This window comes from Artemia sp. Qi Xiang Cuo, unplaced genomic scaffold, assembly GCF_049724085.1.
Source record: "Artemia sp. Qi Xiang Cuo unplaced genomic scaffold, ASM4972408v1 HiC_scaffold_3386, whole genome shotgun sequence".
Classification (NCBI taxonomy): Eukaryota; Metazoa; Arthropoda; class Branchiopoda; order Anostraca; family Artemiidae; genus Artemia; species Artemia sp. Qi Xiang Cuo.
The window spans coordinates 550079-568177 of NW_028300811.1; the positions used below are offsets into that span (position 1 = coordinate 550079).

Here is an 18099-nt window from a genome sequence, read left to right on the forward strand (position 1 = left end):
CCTTTCGATTACTTAAATCAATTTCTCAGAAAACTAGTCCCCTTCGATTATGTAAATCCATTTCTCAGGAATTCTCTCCATTTCGTAGATCAATACACTTAGATGGATTTTATGCCCATATATGGAGTTCCTTCTGTATGTAATTACCCATTTCTACTAATACACAAGTAACAAAACTCCTTCCCTTTACAAAAATTGTAAAAATAAAACTCAAATAAAATTCTCAAATTTGGAAAGCCTTTTTTTCCACGGGGGGTATTTACCAGGGGGGGGGGGAATTTCCACAGGGGGTATTTTCCGGGGGGTATTTTCCGGGTTGGTATTTTCAGGGGGGGGGGGTGTTTTCCGCGGGGTAATTTTCCGAGGAGGGGTATTTTCAACGGGGGAGGGGGGGTATTTTCCGCGTTGGTATTTTTCAGAGGGGTATGTTCCGGGGGTTATTCGCTGGGGGGGGGGGGGGTAAATACTGGCCACCTTGATCAACCATGTCAAAGGTCTTTGAAAAATCCAGAAATAAGCCCAATACAGTATTTTTACGGTCAAGTTGGGAACGTATAAACTGTGTGGCGTCGATTAATGCATGAACAGTTGAAAATTTGCAACGGAAGCCATATTGATGAGGAGAAATCAACGAATCTGAAGGGTGAATCCCAAATAAAAAGAGTGAAAGATACGGTTCTAAGAAGCTTATTACTTAGGCTAAAGAAGTAAGGTGTACTACTATTACAAAGATATTTGATAACTTGAAGTACTTCTCTACTATCAGTTGGAGAGAAAAACATGGATCTGGGATTCTTTCTAGGGTTACTGACTGGGAGGGAGAACAGGAGTTAGCATTTGGAATAATGATGAAATAGTTATTAAAAGCATCCGTACTGAAATTGGGTCAATTAAAATGCCACTGATATCCTTCAGGTTAATGTGTATAGATCTTGAATTCCTTTTTTTTCACGAATTTTATTTATTGTGGACCAAATTTTTTGTAAGTTTCCTTTGCAGTGAGAGATTTTTGAATATTAATAAGTTTTTGCTTCCCGGACGAGTTTGAAAAACGAGTTTGATTTATACATCGTATAAGTTTTGTTTATTATAATAATTTATGTCAATAATGCTACTGATTTTGCAAGCTAACTTATATAGATAATTTTAACGGTATGAAAAGAATATCAGGCTATTGGACATCCAGGGGCATATATGGGTAGTTTTTCAGCTTGATTTACGAACTGGAAAAGTTGAACTGATACGATCACTCAGTCCTTGTGCAAAACCACATGTGGCTGAATGAATATCCTGACAATTCAAAACCTTGGATCAGTCGAAGGATTTCAAACGATCCATGAACCGGCTCATATTCACAGTATTATATATTCTATTAGACGTAGGGGTATTAGTTCTAGCGGGTTGAGTAGTTGGTAGGGTGGGTAGGGAGAGATAGATTGGAAAGTGGTCTGACAGGTCAGAGAATATTATTTTGGAGAACAGGTGGTTTCCCAGGGAAGAAGAAACAAAAACTTTATCAATTACAGTAGCTGTAGACCTCATACGATCAACTCTAGCAGGAAATATATCGTGGGAAGAAGACCACTTGAGGTAAATATTTCAAAGAAGGTACCGCAATCATTATTATTGCTATCATTTAGTAAATCGCAATTGAAGTCTCCAAAAGCTATTGCCTTCTTTTGTGGCAAATTAATAAAACTAGAAAAATCATCAAACCGATTACAAAAGAAAGGTGTCAGAAACGAGGGTGGTTCATAAAACAATGAAAGAAATAAAAAAAATGTCGTCAACACTTATGTCTACAAATATTGAATAAATTCATCAATTATTCATAGATTACGAGAATAAGGATTCACAGTCTAATAGTATGTTGAATTTACCAGCCTGAAGTAATAGCCCATTGCCCATTGCCCTGGCCATCGCCCTATGTTCAGTGTTGCAAAATTTTGAAGAAAACATTCCTCGCCGATCGCCCAATCTTTCAAATTGATTACAGCGTTGCTAAATTTTGTCTCCTTTAACCTAAAGGACTATTAAAAATACTTTAACTCAATTAGTTCAGAGCAGTGGAAATTCTAAGGGGTCAGACACTACTTTTTGGGACTAAACCTTATCTGCTTGACTAGTAGCTCATTTTAAAGTCAATTTTTCTCTGATTCATAATATGTACGTCTTACCGCGTTTAAGAGTCTTGAATTAAGTTTAGTTCCCAAATAGAGTTTTTTTTTAAGAAATCCAAAATCCTTGTCTTACAAAAAAGTGGGCGATGGTCTTTCATTGGCTTATTATGTCCTATATAGTGTTTTTATGAAGTGAAAAACAATAGGCCTTAGATTTCCCATAACATTCAATATTTTCTTTATTGTTACAACTCTTTGGGACTTTTTCATTTAACCAAGGTGATTTTCTTATCACCCTAGGCTTAAAATTCCAGCCATAAGGTCAAAGAATCAGAAAAAGGTTCTTATTCTTCTCAAAACGTGGAGTGCTATCATCAGACAGATGAGACGTTTCAAATGAGCTATCACTCGCCACAATTCGTAGCACAATCACAATTGAATCACAGCAGAGCAGATTCTAAGGGGACAGACACTACTTTTTGAGACTAAACCTTATGTGCTTGACTAGTTGCCCCTTTTAAAGCCGATTTTTATCTGATTCATAATATATACGTGTTACTGCGTTTAAATGTCTTGAATTCAATTTAGTTCCCAAATAAAGTTTTTTTTTAAGAAATTCAAAATCCTTGTCTTACAAAAAGGCGGGCAATGACCTTGCAATGGCTTATTATGTCCTATACAGTGTTTTTATGAAGTGATAAACAATAGGCCTTAGATTTACCATAACATTCAATATTTTCTTCATTGCTACAACTCTTTGTGACTTTTTCATTTAACCAGGGCGATTTTCTTATCGCCCTAGTCTTAAAATTCCAGCCATATGGTCGAAGAATGAGAAAAATGTTCCTATTCTTCTCAAAACATGGATTGCTATCATGAGACAGATGAGACCTTTCAAATGAGCTGTCACTCGCCACAAATCAGAGCAAAATCACAATTGACTCACAGCAGAGGTGATTCTAAGGGGTCAGACACTACTTTTTGGGACTAAACCTTATCTGCTTGCCTAGTAGCTCATTTTAAAGCCCATTTTTCGCTTATTCATAATATATACGTCTTACCGCGTTTAAAAGTCTTGAATTCAATTCAGTTCCCAAATAAAGTGTTTTTAAGAAATTCAAAATCCTTATCTTAAAGAAAGCGGGCGATGGCCTTGCTTTGCAGTATTGCACAGTGATAAATTCGTAAGAAACGTAAAATCTTGCACAATACACATTTAAATATCCATTGTGGTCTGAGTTTCATCATTTGCTTGATTTGAATATTGGAATTTTTCTTCCGCTGGCGAAATATCATTGGTAGTAATTTTGGACTGGGATCTAAAGTTTGCCGTTTTTTTTTAGATTTCTTGTCTTTGACTTGGGCAGTGGCACCGAGTACCATCTTGGGGGTTGTGACATTGTCCGAGTCTGTATTAATTTGATTTGCAGTTGAGTCCACAGGCTTAAATAGCTTCTATGTGGAATCTAGGTTCTTTTTTGATTGAAGATAGTTGAGCTATAGCTGTTTCTAAGATGTCATCACCTAGGAGTTTAGAGATAGCTTTCTTCTTGAGAATATTTTTGGTTTCCTCAGGTTCATTACTAACCTCATTTAAGTGACTGACTGTGACTGTTCTACTGGGCCGATGGGATTTGGGTTGCCCAGGGATTCTTGCAGCTACAACTAAGTAGGGTAGGTTAATTTTACCAGATGTTCTAAGATTACAACTCGCTTTTGGTGAGCCAGGCAAGATTGGTTTTGGTGGGCTGTGTGTCCCTTACGGTTACAAATTCTGCAGAAAGGGTCTGAGTCAGGGCATTCATTAATTGCGTTTTCCACAATTAAGGTAAGACGGATGGCACTTTTGCAGTGTTTTGGCTGTGGCCGTGGGCCAGACAAGTGGAGTATTATAAGGGCTTAGACTTATAAATCTTATAAAAAAGAGACATACCGTGCAAGAATATTCCTCTGTTTAGCTCTACTTTGCATGAAATGAGGATTGAACGGCTTGGGTGAAGGACTCCTTCTTTGTTTAAACTTAGCCTTATTGCAGTTGAAGGATTTATGAGAAGGCCTGAAGAATCTATTAGTTCGGTTTGTATTTCCTCCACTTTTACACTGGTATCAACACCATACAGCACATGTTTGTGTAACTTTTCCACATCTTTTTTTGTGGCTAAAATTTTCGAGCCATCAAGAATTATTTCTTTGTATTTTGACAGGTAATGGTCTTCCGCCTGAGTAGACGTAAAGTAAATATCAATAGACTCGTCCTGCTTGAAAACAAGTTCAAAATTTACCTTGGTGATCAGAAAGACAGCTTCCTTAAATTGTTTTATTCGATCTTTTTAAAAGGATTGGCCATTGGTTTTCTTGATCGAAACAGTATAATAATTAGGGTAATCGGTAGTACTAGTTTCTAGGACACTTGAAGGGAGTGGTGGCACTAGTACTGGCTAACGAGTTTCATCCTTTTCCCGCTTTTTACCAGGCGTCTCAACTCTTTCATTAGAGTTAGTTGCGGTTAAGGCCCGAATTCCTGACAAGTCGCTAACTGTTTTGGACCTCGTAGTTGGGGGGGGGGGGGTTCTAGGAAGAGTTTTAGAAGTAGGTTAGGATGGTGACAGGCTAAGGGTTTCAGTGGGAATATCCTTCTCGGGTGGTAGCTTTAGGGGCTATTTTTTTCCTGACATTTATTTGGACGAGACACTGCAGATTCACGAACTGTTAATCAGTCTTAATTCAAGGTTACTTGACCAAAAGTAAATTTGACAATTTTTAATCAGCGATAACACAAATATATTCAATGTTAAGTAGGTTAATCAGTGGCAAATAATATCTAAGGGGGTTTTCTGATGGCAATAACCAGTTAATATTCAGTTATGGAACTAAATTATTCACTATGATAAATAATAACTCACTTTGTTTTGAGTGAGCAATCCTTCACAATTAAATCTGCAAGTTAATTGCGCAATCAAACACAGTACAGTAGAAAAGACAATCCTATTAGGTTCATAAGTTAGTTCCTTTTAGTTCAGATACTAAACTCATGCTGGTATGCTTGTATTTTGCTCCCATATAAAACATTAAATAACACACAACTTCTTTCTTGCTAAAAATGCAACTAATTTAGAATTAGAACTGTGGCTGTTCAAAATGACCGAAGGATAACCCAGTTTCCACCGTCTGCTGCACTTCTCAAAGCGCAATGTATGCTATAGGGTTCCAACACGTGTAACACAGTTTTACCTTGATTAGATTAGTTCTTGCAACACTTGACACAGTTCTGCCATGCTTGGCACGGGCCACCTGGTGCACATTATTTCTGAAAGTTGACTTCCCTTCACAAATGACATCTTTTTTAATTGTCGTTGCCTTAGATTAAAATATCAAATTGTTTTTAGCAACACAAAATTTTTTTTGCTGAAATAAACCGTGTTGATTTATTTTATTTTACTCCATTTTGATTGAGAAGGGCAACGCCCATTATTAAGATGTCTTTCAACAATTTCGAGGTGTAGCTTAAACGACATTTCATAGGCGGCGCAGCAGCACTGACTAAGTATAGAGCGATATAAACACAATGTATTATTATCTGTTTATTTGCTGTTTTTTTCTACCGGGGCATTTCATATAGAAGGAGTTGTCGTAGAAACTTCAAAAGGTTCATTTGTTCAGAAATTCAAAGTTCTAGTGCGCTTATTCAAAAGGCATGGGAGGGCAACCAGCGCCGCATGCCAATCATTTCCACAAATACAGCCAATTCAACTTTTGCCATCATGATCAGTGTAGTTGAAAAACCTCTAATCCCGTCTTTGAAGATGACAGCCCTCCCCCAGCCATTTTGTCCAGAGTAGTTGAAAGGGCTAGCGTTAAGTCTTTTAGGATGGGACTCCCCCCCCCCAATCCCTCGTTAAAAGGGTTGTAAGTTATGCCCTGAGGGTATATAAGAGCTTCAGAGGGGTCTGGAGAGGAAACCATAAGTTCTAGTACCCTTTTAAAGTTTACAAGTGATGAGAGGGCAACTAGCCAACACTTTCCCCTTCCCTCCCGCTCTATTTATCATAATTACATCCAATGGAAATTTTTTGATAGCAATGGTCCAAAGATCACACAAACAAGGCTTTCGGGGTTGCCACAACCTCCCATAGTCTTGGGCCAAGGGTTGTAAGTTATGTCCTGGGGAAATATAAGGTTTTTGTGGAAGGGGTGGTCTTGTGAACTTTAAAAGAGGGTTATTGGATTTTAAATGTTAAGTTCTAGTTCCCTTTTAATAGTAAAAAGTGATTGTGAGCAAATATCCCCTTCCCCCCAGCACCCTCGTTTCACCAAACGCAAACAATCAAAATTTTGAGATTGCTATTTTGTTCACAACAATTCAAAATGCATATAAAGATGCCTCCAGGATGGATCTAATCCTTCAAAGCCCAGGGGTAAGAGTTGTAAGTTCTGCCCCGAGTAAAGTAAGGTTTATATGGAACGGGTACTTGTATAAACTTGGGGCTTATTAGATTGGAGTTCTAATGCCCTTTTTAAGAGTTAAAAGTGAATAAATGGCAACCATCCCCACCCCCCAAAGCTCATCAGTCGCCAAATCACATCCGATCAAAATTTTAAAAGAGCTATTTTGTTCAACGTTGTTGAAAGATCTAGTAACTATGTTTTTGGTGACGTTAGCCTCCCCAGAGTTCTCCGGGCAAGGGCTGCAAGTTAGGCAATTCAATTTTTAAATATAGTAAATGTTATTGAGAAAGGTATGCATGTTTAAAGTTTATTTTCCGAAAAGGTGAAGGATATTCAGGTGAGCCTTTCAGAGAATGTTGATGGGAATGTTGAACTAAATCTAAACACATTATGTGTATATGGTTTGTCAAAACTCCGTAACTGCGAAATGACTGAGAATGTTAATTTGTAACTTTCAGGAAATGACAAGAGAGATGATCAAAAAAGTAATATTTGCATACTACGACAACTATCACCAAAATTTTCATCAAAATTTTGAGATATCTAGTATGTTCATAACAATTCATGGAGCATTTAAAAATGCCTCCAGGATGGACATAACCCTACATAGCCAAGGAGCAAGGGTTGTAGGTTCTTCCCCGAGGAAAATAAGACTTATATGCAACGGGTGCTTGTGTAAACTTGGGGCTCATTAGATTGGAGTTCTACTACCCTTGTTAAGAGTCAAAAGCGAATAAATGGCAACCAGCCCCACCCCCCAAAGCCCATCAGTCCCCCAAAACACATTCGATCAAAATTTTAAAAGAGCTATTTTGTTAAGTGTTGTTGAAAGGTCGAGTAATTGTGTCTTTGGTGATGTCAACCTCCCCAAAGTCCTCAGAGCAAAGGCTGTAAGTTAGGAAATTCATTCATTTCTAAAAATAGCATATGTTATTGAGAAAGGTATGCATATTTGAACTTTGCGTTCCATAAAGATGAAGGACATTCATGTGAGCCTTTCAGAGAATGTTGAGGGGAGCATTGAACTAAATCTAAGCACATTATCTGTATACGGATTATCAAAATTTCTTAATTATGAGCTGACCGAGGATATTAATTTGGAACTTTTAGGAAATGATAAGAGAGATGCTACCACAACTACGACCAGTCTCACCACTGCTACTGTTCTTATTTCTAATACTGCTACCCCACTACACCATTTTCAGTATTAAAGGTAAATTTGAAATAAATCAAAAGATACTATGTGAATGCACATTGTTTCTTGCGATATTATCAGGGTCTTCGAGTATATTGTTTTACCTAGTCTAACTCAAAATAATTCTTTCTTTGGTGAAAATCAACTTGGTTTCAGATCTGGTGTGGGTTGCCAACATACTCATCGTGTCCTTTTTTCTATTCTACTTTCTAATTCTTCTAAGGGTAAAGGCATATATTTCTGTACACTTAATCTTTCAAAGGTTTTTGATTCTGTTGTTCATAACCAGCTTTTCTTTTCTTTGGTTTCTTCTGGTGTTAATTTTTCGGTTATTTACCTTCTACGATTTTGGCATTCTAATTCTTACCTCCGCCTGAAATCTTCTCCAGAAACAACTATTAAAGTGCTTCGAGGCGAAAGGCAGGGAGGTGTTTTATCACCAACTCTTTTTAAAATTTGTATTTCTACTGTTCTGGAAAAGATCTCAGGCACTTATTATTCTGGTTTTACTGATATTTCTTAAATTGCCTATGCTGATGACATTCTGTTGATTAGTCGTACTAAATCTGCTCTTTCTGCGATGGTTTCCTTAGTTTCTCACTCTTTCCTAAATATTGGTCTATCTCTGAATTTTGACAAGTGTGAATTCTTATCTTATAATCTGTATTCGTCTACTCCTCTGGTATGCAATGAATTTTCTTTACTTTCTGTCTCTTCCTTTCGGTGGCTAGGTATTACTGTTTTTAATTCTCTAGCTTTCTTCCTTAAACAGATTGTTGCTGATGCAGTAAGAAAAATCCAGTTCAGTTATTCAAAAATTGTAGCAAACCGTGGAAAATATAACAGAAGAGCTCTTGGGCTCTTATTCTCGAGTTTTTCTGATCATTCTGTACTTTAATTTTCGGGTGCTCATTCTGTTCTTAAGCTAAAAGATTTGAAAAAGATTAAAGTTATATATTTCAAATTTTACAAATTTCTTCGTTCTCTGCCGCCATGGACTAAAAATCGGTATGTAGTTAATAATTTCATATTACGGATGTAACTCAAAAGCTCGGTGACCTACACAAAAAGCTTTCTGCAGATACATTTTGTATTATTGGCCCTGACCATGGTCTTTTACAACTTTTTCTTAGTTTAAATTAATTGCTAGTGTTTTTTGATGTTCTTTTTGTTTTTATTATTTTTTTTTATTATTATGTTTTTTATCCGCTTGTACGACTTGTTCTCTTGTAGTTGTGGGTAATAAATGATTGAATTGAATTGTCATTGATCTCAAGAATTCATTTGGATATTAAGTTAGAACTTTAAGTAAATGCTTAAGGGAGAAAATCATCTGGCCAAAAGGCAGTATCCGGATGCTAATGTACTAATACTACTATCACCGCTGTATTTACTACTAGTTCTACCACTGCTTAACGGAGAAAATCATCTGGCCAAAAGGCAGTATCCGGATGCTAATGTACTAATACTACTATCACCGCTACATTTACTACTAGTTCTACCACTGCTTCAACTACTATTTCCATTGCAACTACTTGAAAGGCTAAGAGCATCAAGATAAAAACCTCAATAAGAAATAAATATATATGAACAAACAGGTTATCAAAAGGACATATCAGCAATACCATAGCAATGGCTGATTGTATAAAGTTGAAACTTTCAGGTGTTGATGAGAATTATGTTCAACTGACGGAAAGGTAAGTTAATACTCTGGCTGCTACTTGCACTATCACTGTTAGTATTACTGCTACTGCTTGTAATACCAATATGCCAACTACTATTGTGACTAATTTTACAACTATGCCTAATGGCATGAAGGTGAAAATTTTAGCAAATTTTGAGGGGGGAGGTGAACTGAATTCCAACACGCCATCTGTTTGCCGGTTGTCAAAAGGGCTTAACGTCATTATCTTAGGAACGGTTTGGTGTGTGAAGTGGAAACTAACAGGGCTTGTTGCAGGGGATGTTAAAGTAACCAAAAAAAATTGCATCCTAATGGTACTGCTACTACTCGTACTGCTACTACTGTTGCTATAATTACTACATCTACTCCTACTACTGCCACTAAAGCTGAGGATGCTACTAATAACTCTTTCGTCACTAATATTACTGCTGGTACTACTTCTACCACTACTATAACTAGAGGCATTAAGGTGAAAAATTTGGGTAAAACTGAAAGTGCATAGAACTAAACGGAAACATACTCATGCAAGTTGTCAAGAGTACGTAAAAAAATCACTTTAGGAAAGATTAATGGTATTAAGCTGAAGCTTTTAGCGTGTGTTGAAGTAGATGTTGACGAAATCGAAGTTACTATCCGCATATTACTACTAGTGCTACCAAAGCTATTGCTACTATGCCATCTAGGAGAGTTGAGGTGGAGCTTTAAAGAAATATTGAGGTGGCAGTGAACTAAATCAAAACGAGCTAGGAGCATGTTGATTTTCAAAAAGGTGACAGGCCAATATCTTAAGAGTGGCTTACATAATTAAGTTAGACCTTTAATGGTAAGTTATTGCAGATTTTGAACGATCCTGAAGGCAGTATGCGTTTACTATTAATGCTAACACTACACTTTCTGTAAATAATGCTGTTAAGGGTACTAAGGTGAAACTCATAGAGAACGTTATTCAATTAAACAAAAAAACCACATGCAAGCAGGATTTCAAAAGGAGATATAATCAATATCATAGGCATAACCGCTCTATAATAGCTAAATACATCCTTGAAACTTTTAAAGAACTAATTCGATTGAAAATTAAAATTTCTAGTGTCCTCTTTAAGAGTCAAAAGAGATCGGAAGGCAAGTAGCCCTCCTCACAAGCCCATTCGTGTTCGAAACGCATCCAGTCTAAATTTTGAGACAGCCGCTTTGTTCAGTATAGTAGAACGGTCCAGTAACTATGTCCCTAAGAATACTTGGTATGTCAACCCCCCACAATTGTGCATATGGCCTATTTCGCTTTAGAATTAAATCAAAAGATACTCTGAGTGTGGTTGCCGATCATCCAATCGTAAAGCTACCTCACATCACCATCAATAAAAAAATGACCTCCAAAGCAAAACAAAATACAAAAAACAACCGAGTAAAAACCAAAACAAGCAAATATTGACATCAGTAGGGCTGACAAACCCTATGCCCTCTCAAAACCAGAGCATAATTTTCACGAAAATTGTGATTGTATCTCATTGTATAATTCTATATTGAAATAAAGCCTTATAAAGCCTTATATTATATATTGCTGAGTTTACGAACGATAATGAGTTGTAAAACTTTCACAGAAACTTTCACGAGTGATAAGATGCATTGATCATACTTTTTGGTGATCAAGCTGGGTTCCTCCAACAAGTATTTTGACCTTGAACGAGGTGGGGAGAGGACCTACGAAAAGACTTAAGAGTAGTATCAACTTTATGATAGGGAGCAGCTGTGTTGAGATCTGGCAGCATGGCACCGCAATGATATATATCAGAAGTAGCATATTATCCATTATAAATAGTTTAATGAGTTGCCTTTTCAAAATATGAAATAGTATGCAAAGTGTAAATGAATCTTTGGGGCAACTACAACGAAATGGTTCTGATAAAAATAAATATATGTCCTGAAAAAAGAATAGCTATTAAAAATTTCTTGATTTCACAACCCTACATAACAGATTTTGTACCTGACTTGATTGGGTAATATCAAATTAGGCATAATAGAATATAAAAATAAGAAATACCATTAAGTAATCTGAAAATACTGGTGAGTACCGTTTATCTAACAGTTTTTGCAATAGAGATTAAAGCTTTTTGAATATTCGCTGTTGCTGTTATTGGAGTTCAACTTCAATTCACATCGAATTTGGATCACCATAACTATACTGCTAAAATTTCACAGCAGTGCAAAGTCACCTGAGGCCACCATAACAACGCCCACTCTTACTCCACCCCAGTCCATCCAAAGTTTTACTCTTTACCCCCTCACATGAAACCCTAATCTCCATAAAATCCTTCTTATGACCTCTTCTCACCCCACTCGGGGATGACCTGCTTTTCATTTGGCCTAAGATGGATTGAATTTTTAGATTTCTTTGGTTTTCCATTTCTTAAAAAAAGGTATAACATAAAGAAAGAAAACATCTAAAATGGGGTTTTTAAAGGAAAAACGAAACTACTGAAGAAACATACAAAGTGAATATTTGAGAAAACAATCGCCTCTCTTCTTCAGCGCGAACAAAATAATAAAAACAAGGAAAATGCCGAAGAAAAAACCAAAAAAACAAACGCAGAAAATCAACAAAACCAATTAAAAACCAACGAAAAAAAAATTTAAAGATCAGTAAAATTCAATAAAAGACAAAATTATAAGAATTAAAATCAAATAACTAAAGACCATAAAGTGAGTTATTCGCCAATATCCGCAATTTACACAAAATTCAGAAATTCGGACCTGCCATTGGCGGATGGCAGGATGCGTTTCTTCAATACTTTTGTTTATTCTTTAAAAACCCCATTTTTGATCGTTTCCTTTCTTTATAAAAAAAGGCATTATGTTAAACCTGACTGCTTACGTTTACATTTTTCTGATAGTGAAGCTTTTGTAATATTCTCATATCTTTATTTGACAACACTGGCCAAATAATGCTTAAATATCCTTCTGGATTGCTAGCAAATTTTTCTTTACGTGTTGCCTAGAAATATACACTTAATCATCTTAATACCAATAATACTCTGCCCTAGGTTTAGAAATGAAAAATTTCCAATGGTCCTCACTTTATTCATTCATTGGTATTCAATTAGGCTCTTACTTGAAAAATGTGAGCTATTTTTTTAATTTGATTTTTGTTATGTAATTTGCAAAAATTAGTCCCTGTTTGAAGTTGATGTTACCATCCCGAAACTTCGTAAAATATTCATTATATATCTTTATAAGTAATTTGTGCATTTAAATGAATATGGATAGGCAGAATATGGATTTCTCCTTCAGACGAATAAGTTTCATAGTCAGCCACAGTTTGTGTTTCACAAGGGTCATTACAGCCTTAAAAATTACAATAATATTACAGTGAAATAAAATATTGAACTTGAATAAAAACTCGAAAATAAATATTAACATTACAGTAAAATTTTGAACTGAGGAGCTTTCAGTAATTAATATCATTATACATAAAATATTTAGTTTAATTTACTAGATTTTCTAAAACTGTTCATGACCCTTAAAGTTTTCCTCTTCCTTAACTGTAAAAACCTAAAGCCTACTGCTTCACTGGCGTTTCCCTGAAAACGAATTGTATGACAGAAATTTCTATTCCAGTTCTTACAGCATTAAAAATTATAATAAAATTACAGTGAAATAAAATATTGAACTTGAATAAAAACTCGAAAATAAATATTAACATTACAGTAAATTTTTGAACTGAGGAGCTTTCGGCAATTAATATCATTATACATCAAATATTTAGTTTAATTTACTAGACTTTCTAAAACTGTTCATGACCCTTAAAGTTTTCCTCTTCCTTAACTGTAAAAAACTAAAGCCTACTGCGTCACTGGTGCTTCCCTGAAAACTAATTATATTACAGATATTTTCTTTTCCAGTTCTTACAGCAGTAAAATTTATAATAAAATTACAGTCAAATAAAATCTTGAACTGATGGATCTTTAAATAATTAATATCATTATATGTAAAATATTCTATTTGATTTTGTTTATTTGTTTTCAGGTATTTCTATGTTGAAAGTGTATTTCTAATTGCCCTTTGATCTCTTTTGACTCTTTGAAAGTGGACTAGAACTTTCCAGTTTCAATCAAATTAGCCCTCTCTGAAGTTTATACGGGCATCCCTTCGTCGACCTTGGAGTTTTAATATTTGATGTTTGAAACTGTTTTTAACAAAATAGCCACCTAAAAATTTTTTATTGGATCGGTTTATGGGAGAAAAAGGAGTGGGAGGGGGAGAGAAAATTTGTATTGGGTGCATTTAGGGATAAGAGGGGTGGGGGGGGGGATAGTTGCCCTCTGATCTCTTTAGTATCTTAAAGCTGGACTAAAACTTTCAATTTCCAATCAAATAGGCCCTCTCCTAGGTTTATATGAGCGTCCCTTTCATGACAGATATATATGCCCTCCGGGCATAACTAACAATACCTACCTGAAGTCCTGAAGGATTGCGTCAACCCCAGAGTTTTCGTTTTATGATCTTTGAAAAATTTTGAAAAAAATTGCTCTCTCAAAGTTCTCATCGAATGGGTTTGAGAAAAATAGGGAGTGAATGGGAGAGGGACTAGGGGGACTAATCCTACAGTCTCTTTTGAATCTTAAAAAGTGAACGAGAGCTTTCAATTTCTAATCAAATGAGTCCTTTCTGAAGTATATACGAGTATCCCTTCCATAAAAGCCATATATGCCCCAAGATCATTAATTTCAACACCTGTCTCCGGGCCCTGGGAGGTTGCGTCGACACATGATTTTCTTGTTCGACCTTGGATCTATTTTTAACGAAATGGCTATCTCAAAATTTTTATCCGATGGGTTTGGGAAAAAATGTGTTTGTAAGAGGGAGGGGCTAGTTGCCCTCGGATGCATTTTGACTCTTAAAAATTGAACTAGAACTTTGAATTTTCAATCAAATGAGCCCTCTCTGAAGTTTATACGAGCATCCTTTTATATGAACCATAGACGTACCCAGGAGAACACTTACAACGCTTATCCCCTGGGCCCTGGGGTGTTGTGTTCACACCGGAGTTTTTCTTATGTAATTTTGAACAATTTAAAAAAATTGCTATCTCAAAAATTTTAACGGTAAAAGGGTAAAATGGCGTTGGGGGGGCCTAGTTGTCCTTCAATCTAGCGGGGACTAGATACCCTTGGATCTCTTTTTAATCCTAAGAAGGGAATTAGAACTTTCAATTTCCAGTCAAATGGCCCCTTTCTGAAGTTTATACGAGCATCCTTTTCATAAGAGCCAAATATGCCCCAGGACATAGCTTATAACACCCGTCCCCGCGCTCTGGGGGGTTGTGTTGACACCTGAGTTTTTGTTATCTGACTTTTGAACAATTTTTAACACAATGGCTATCTTAACATTTTTATCTTATTTATTTGGAAAAACCATCCGGTGGGTTTGGAAAAAAAGGCGGTAGGGGGCGCTAGTTGTCCTCCAATCTTTTTTGATTGTCAAAAACTGAATCAGAACTTTCAATATCCAATCAAATGACCCCTCTCTGAAGTTTTTACGAGCATACCTTCCATAAGAACCCTCTATGTTTCCCCAGGGTATAACTTAAAACGCTTGTCCTAGGGCCCTGAGGGACTGTGTCTACCCTGGGGTTTTGTTATATGGTCTTTGAACTATTTAAAAATTGCTATCTCAAAGTCCCTATCGGATGGGTTTGAGGAAAAAAAGGTGTGGAGGGGGGGGGGTAGATGCCCTCCAATCTCTTTTGACTCTTAAAAAGTGAACTATAACTTTCAATTTCAAGTCAAATGAGCCCTCTTTGAAGTTTATACGATCATCCCTTCCATAAGAACTATATATGCTCCCAAGGAATGACTTACAACGCCTGCCCTGGGGGGATGTTTCGACACCGAAGTTTTTGTTGTATGATCTTAGAACTATTTAAAAAAAAATAGCAATCTCGAAATCGGAAGCATTTGGGAAAAAAGGCGTGGGGGGGGCTGGTTACCGTCCAATATATTTCGACTCTTAAAAGGTGAACTAGAAATTTCGATTTTCAATCAAATGAGTCCTCTCTGAAGTTTATACGGACAATCCTTCTATAAGAACCATATATGCCCCCAGGGTATAACTTACAACACCTGCCCCCAGGCCATTGGGGATTGCGTCAACACCGGAGTTTTTGTTATGTGATCATTGAAATATTTTTTAAAAAAATGGCTATCTTAAAATTTTATTGGATACATTTGGGAAAAAAGGGTGTTTGGGGTGGCTAGTTGCCCTCGGATCACTATTGACTCTGAAAAAGGGCACTAGAATTTTTTATTTTCAATCGAATGAGCCCCTTTTGAAATTTATACGACGAACCCTGCCATATGAAGTGCCTCTGAGAAAAAATAATAATAAAAAAATTTGGAGCCTCATGGCCTGCGGTTAATATCAGATACGATAGAGTTATATAAAATAAGAGTTATTCTTATTCCTGATAAGAAGAGAATATTTGTTTCTGAGAAACTTTCAAATCCCTTAGGAAAATGAAGAAAAATACCAATAACTCTTATAGCTTTATTTTGTCCGTACCTGGAAAAGTTTAAAGCTCTCGGCCGCCAGGGAAAATAACATAGTCAAATCATCTTTGAAAGTGGAAAGGCACATTTTCGATCACAAGGGGTCATTCCAGACACTTCAGTAGAGTGTTTGAAGATACGCCTTAACAGGTGTACAAAAAAAAAAACCCTCTGTGACTTTAAACGGTTGAACACTCGTCCTGGACAAACCAGAACAGATCAGAGTGACAGAAATAGCTCTAAGAATACCTAACTTGAAGCTATAAAAGTTTGAATTTTATTGGAACTTCTGGTGACCTGCTACAGAACTAGAAATAAGATTGAAAAATCACGAGACTTACCTTTAAAATTAATTTTATCCGATTTTTTCAGAAACTGTTAAAATATTGGCTATTTTAATAAGCTTCTTTAAAATATCGTTAGAAAACACTATTTCGTGTTTTTGTAGATTGTGGTTTTGTAGATTTGTAGATTTTGTAGATGGCAATTAGGGAGCAAATGGCTTGTCTAAAATATCCCCTTGTCCGGGATAACCCCGATCTTCCTAGTGATTTATATCTGTAATAGGTCATATTTTTGTTTATTATGTTAAATAAAGTCAATTAAAAGTCAAGTCCATATTAAAATGCCGATTGTTGGTGCACGCAACCCAGGAGGGGTTAACAGCTAGGGCCGTCTGTCAAAGTAATTATTATTCTGTGGTAAAACACAAGGCGCATGGGATTTTGTTTATTTGGAATGGAATATTTTCTTATGTCATTAATTATTTCTTTACTTGCCATAATTTGGCATAATAATATAAATTTAGGCACTTATGATTCCTAAGCTTTAGCGTCTTAATTTAACCTGCAGAGCAGATATCTTTATCTGCTCATACTGCAAATTATGACTTACACTCCTACCCTCAACCCAAAAAATGAAATAAATCTCGGACTCTTGGGACATTATATCTTCATTTTCACTGTGTCAACCATTCTCTCTTCTTCTCTAAACGTTAACACATTTTAATTTCTTTTTTAGTGCCATACTAACGTTAGATAGTAGAGATGTTGACTCATTGCTGGTCCGTGGAATGTGTTTATATTATCAGGATGACTATGATTCAGCCTTTACTTATTTCCAAAGAGTACTTCGATTAGCACCCGATTATACCAAAGCCAGAGAAACTTATAGGGTAAGTACAAATAAACCTCGCTTTGATTTGGAAGATTTGCTAATCTCAGTCATGGTCAGAACGTCCGAAAAAATTTGTACATTCTTTAGGCAGTTTGCGTCACATCCTAGCTTTGCTCCACCCTCAAATCATTGGTTAACGCTGAGTTAGCCAGGAAAATGCAGAGGAAAATCTGATTGCCTTTAGGCAATCAGCCTTCGCAATCAAAGCGTGCTTCTTTTTAGCTTAAAGTCCGGTATTAGATGAATGAGTTTTACGATCATGGTTGCAGCGGTAGCTAAAACAGGCTTTATAAAAGTTAAAAAACACGTTTTGAAAAATTCTGCCTTGTGAAAAAAAAATTGCCAAATGATGCTGAACCAGAAATGGTGACTATTATTTCGTATCGTCTTAAAAGAAAAGTTTATTACAAAAAGAAATTTACGGTGATTAAAAAAAAGCCTTACACTCTTCAAAAATGACGTCAGATCAAAATGGAAAGTGTACCATTGAAATCAGCATAGTCAAAAACCTACTACAGGGTAATTTCGGTCCCCCTCCTTGAACCAAAAGGAAACCCACTTTTTTGCATGGGTAGCACTGATCTGTCCCCCTTTTTTCTTTCTTTGTTTTCAACAGGCCTTGCGGCTTAACAGAACATTATAGAGAGATGCCTAATGACTCATTCAAAAGCTATGTCTCGGATTTACGAGCTTTTTATAAATTCTGCCACCTGCAAGTGCCATATAGCACAAAAATATCACTTTTTGTGCCGTTTCTTAAGGGATAACACTAGCACGCTACCAGAGCATCGTAGACAGATATTTTATAGGTCATATAAAAAATATTGGTTATACCTACGTCCTTCATTGATAAGTCCACCATCAGTAATTTCTAAATGGCAATAAAAACGGCACTTTTGGTGCCGTGTCTCAAATGGAAAAGCTGGGGCTATTGGG

At 36.2% G+C, this 18099-nt stretch overlaps 1 protein-coding gene across 1 annotated transcript in view; it reads left to right on the plus strand.

Annotated features, from left to right (window-relative positions):
- The window catches only part of LOC148938338 (uncharacterized), a 307727-nt gene extending 290416 nt beyond the window's left edge, over positions 1 to 17311 (plus strand). Inside the window, exon 11 of the mRNA XM_089107858.1 lies at positions 17008 to 17311. Within this exon, the coding sequence (XP_088963984.1) occupies positions 17008 to 17311 (304 nt within the window). The remainder of the gene's footprint in view (positions 1 to 17007) is intronic.
- Positions 17312 to 18099: the final 788 nt, after the last annotated feature.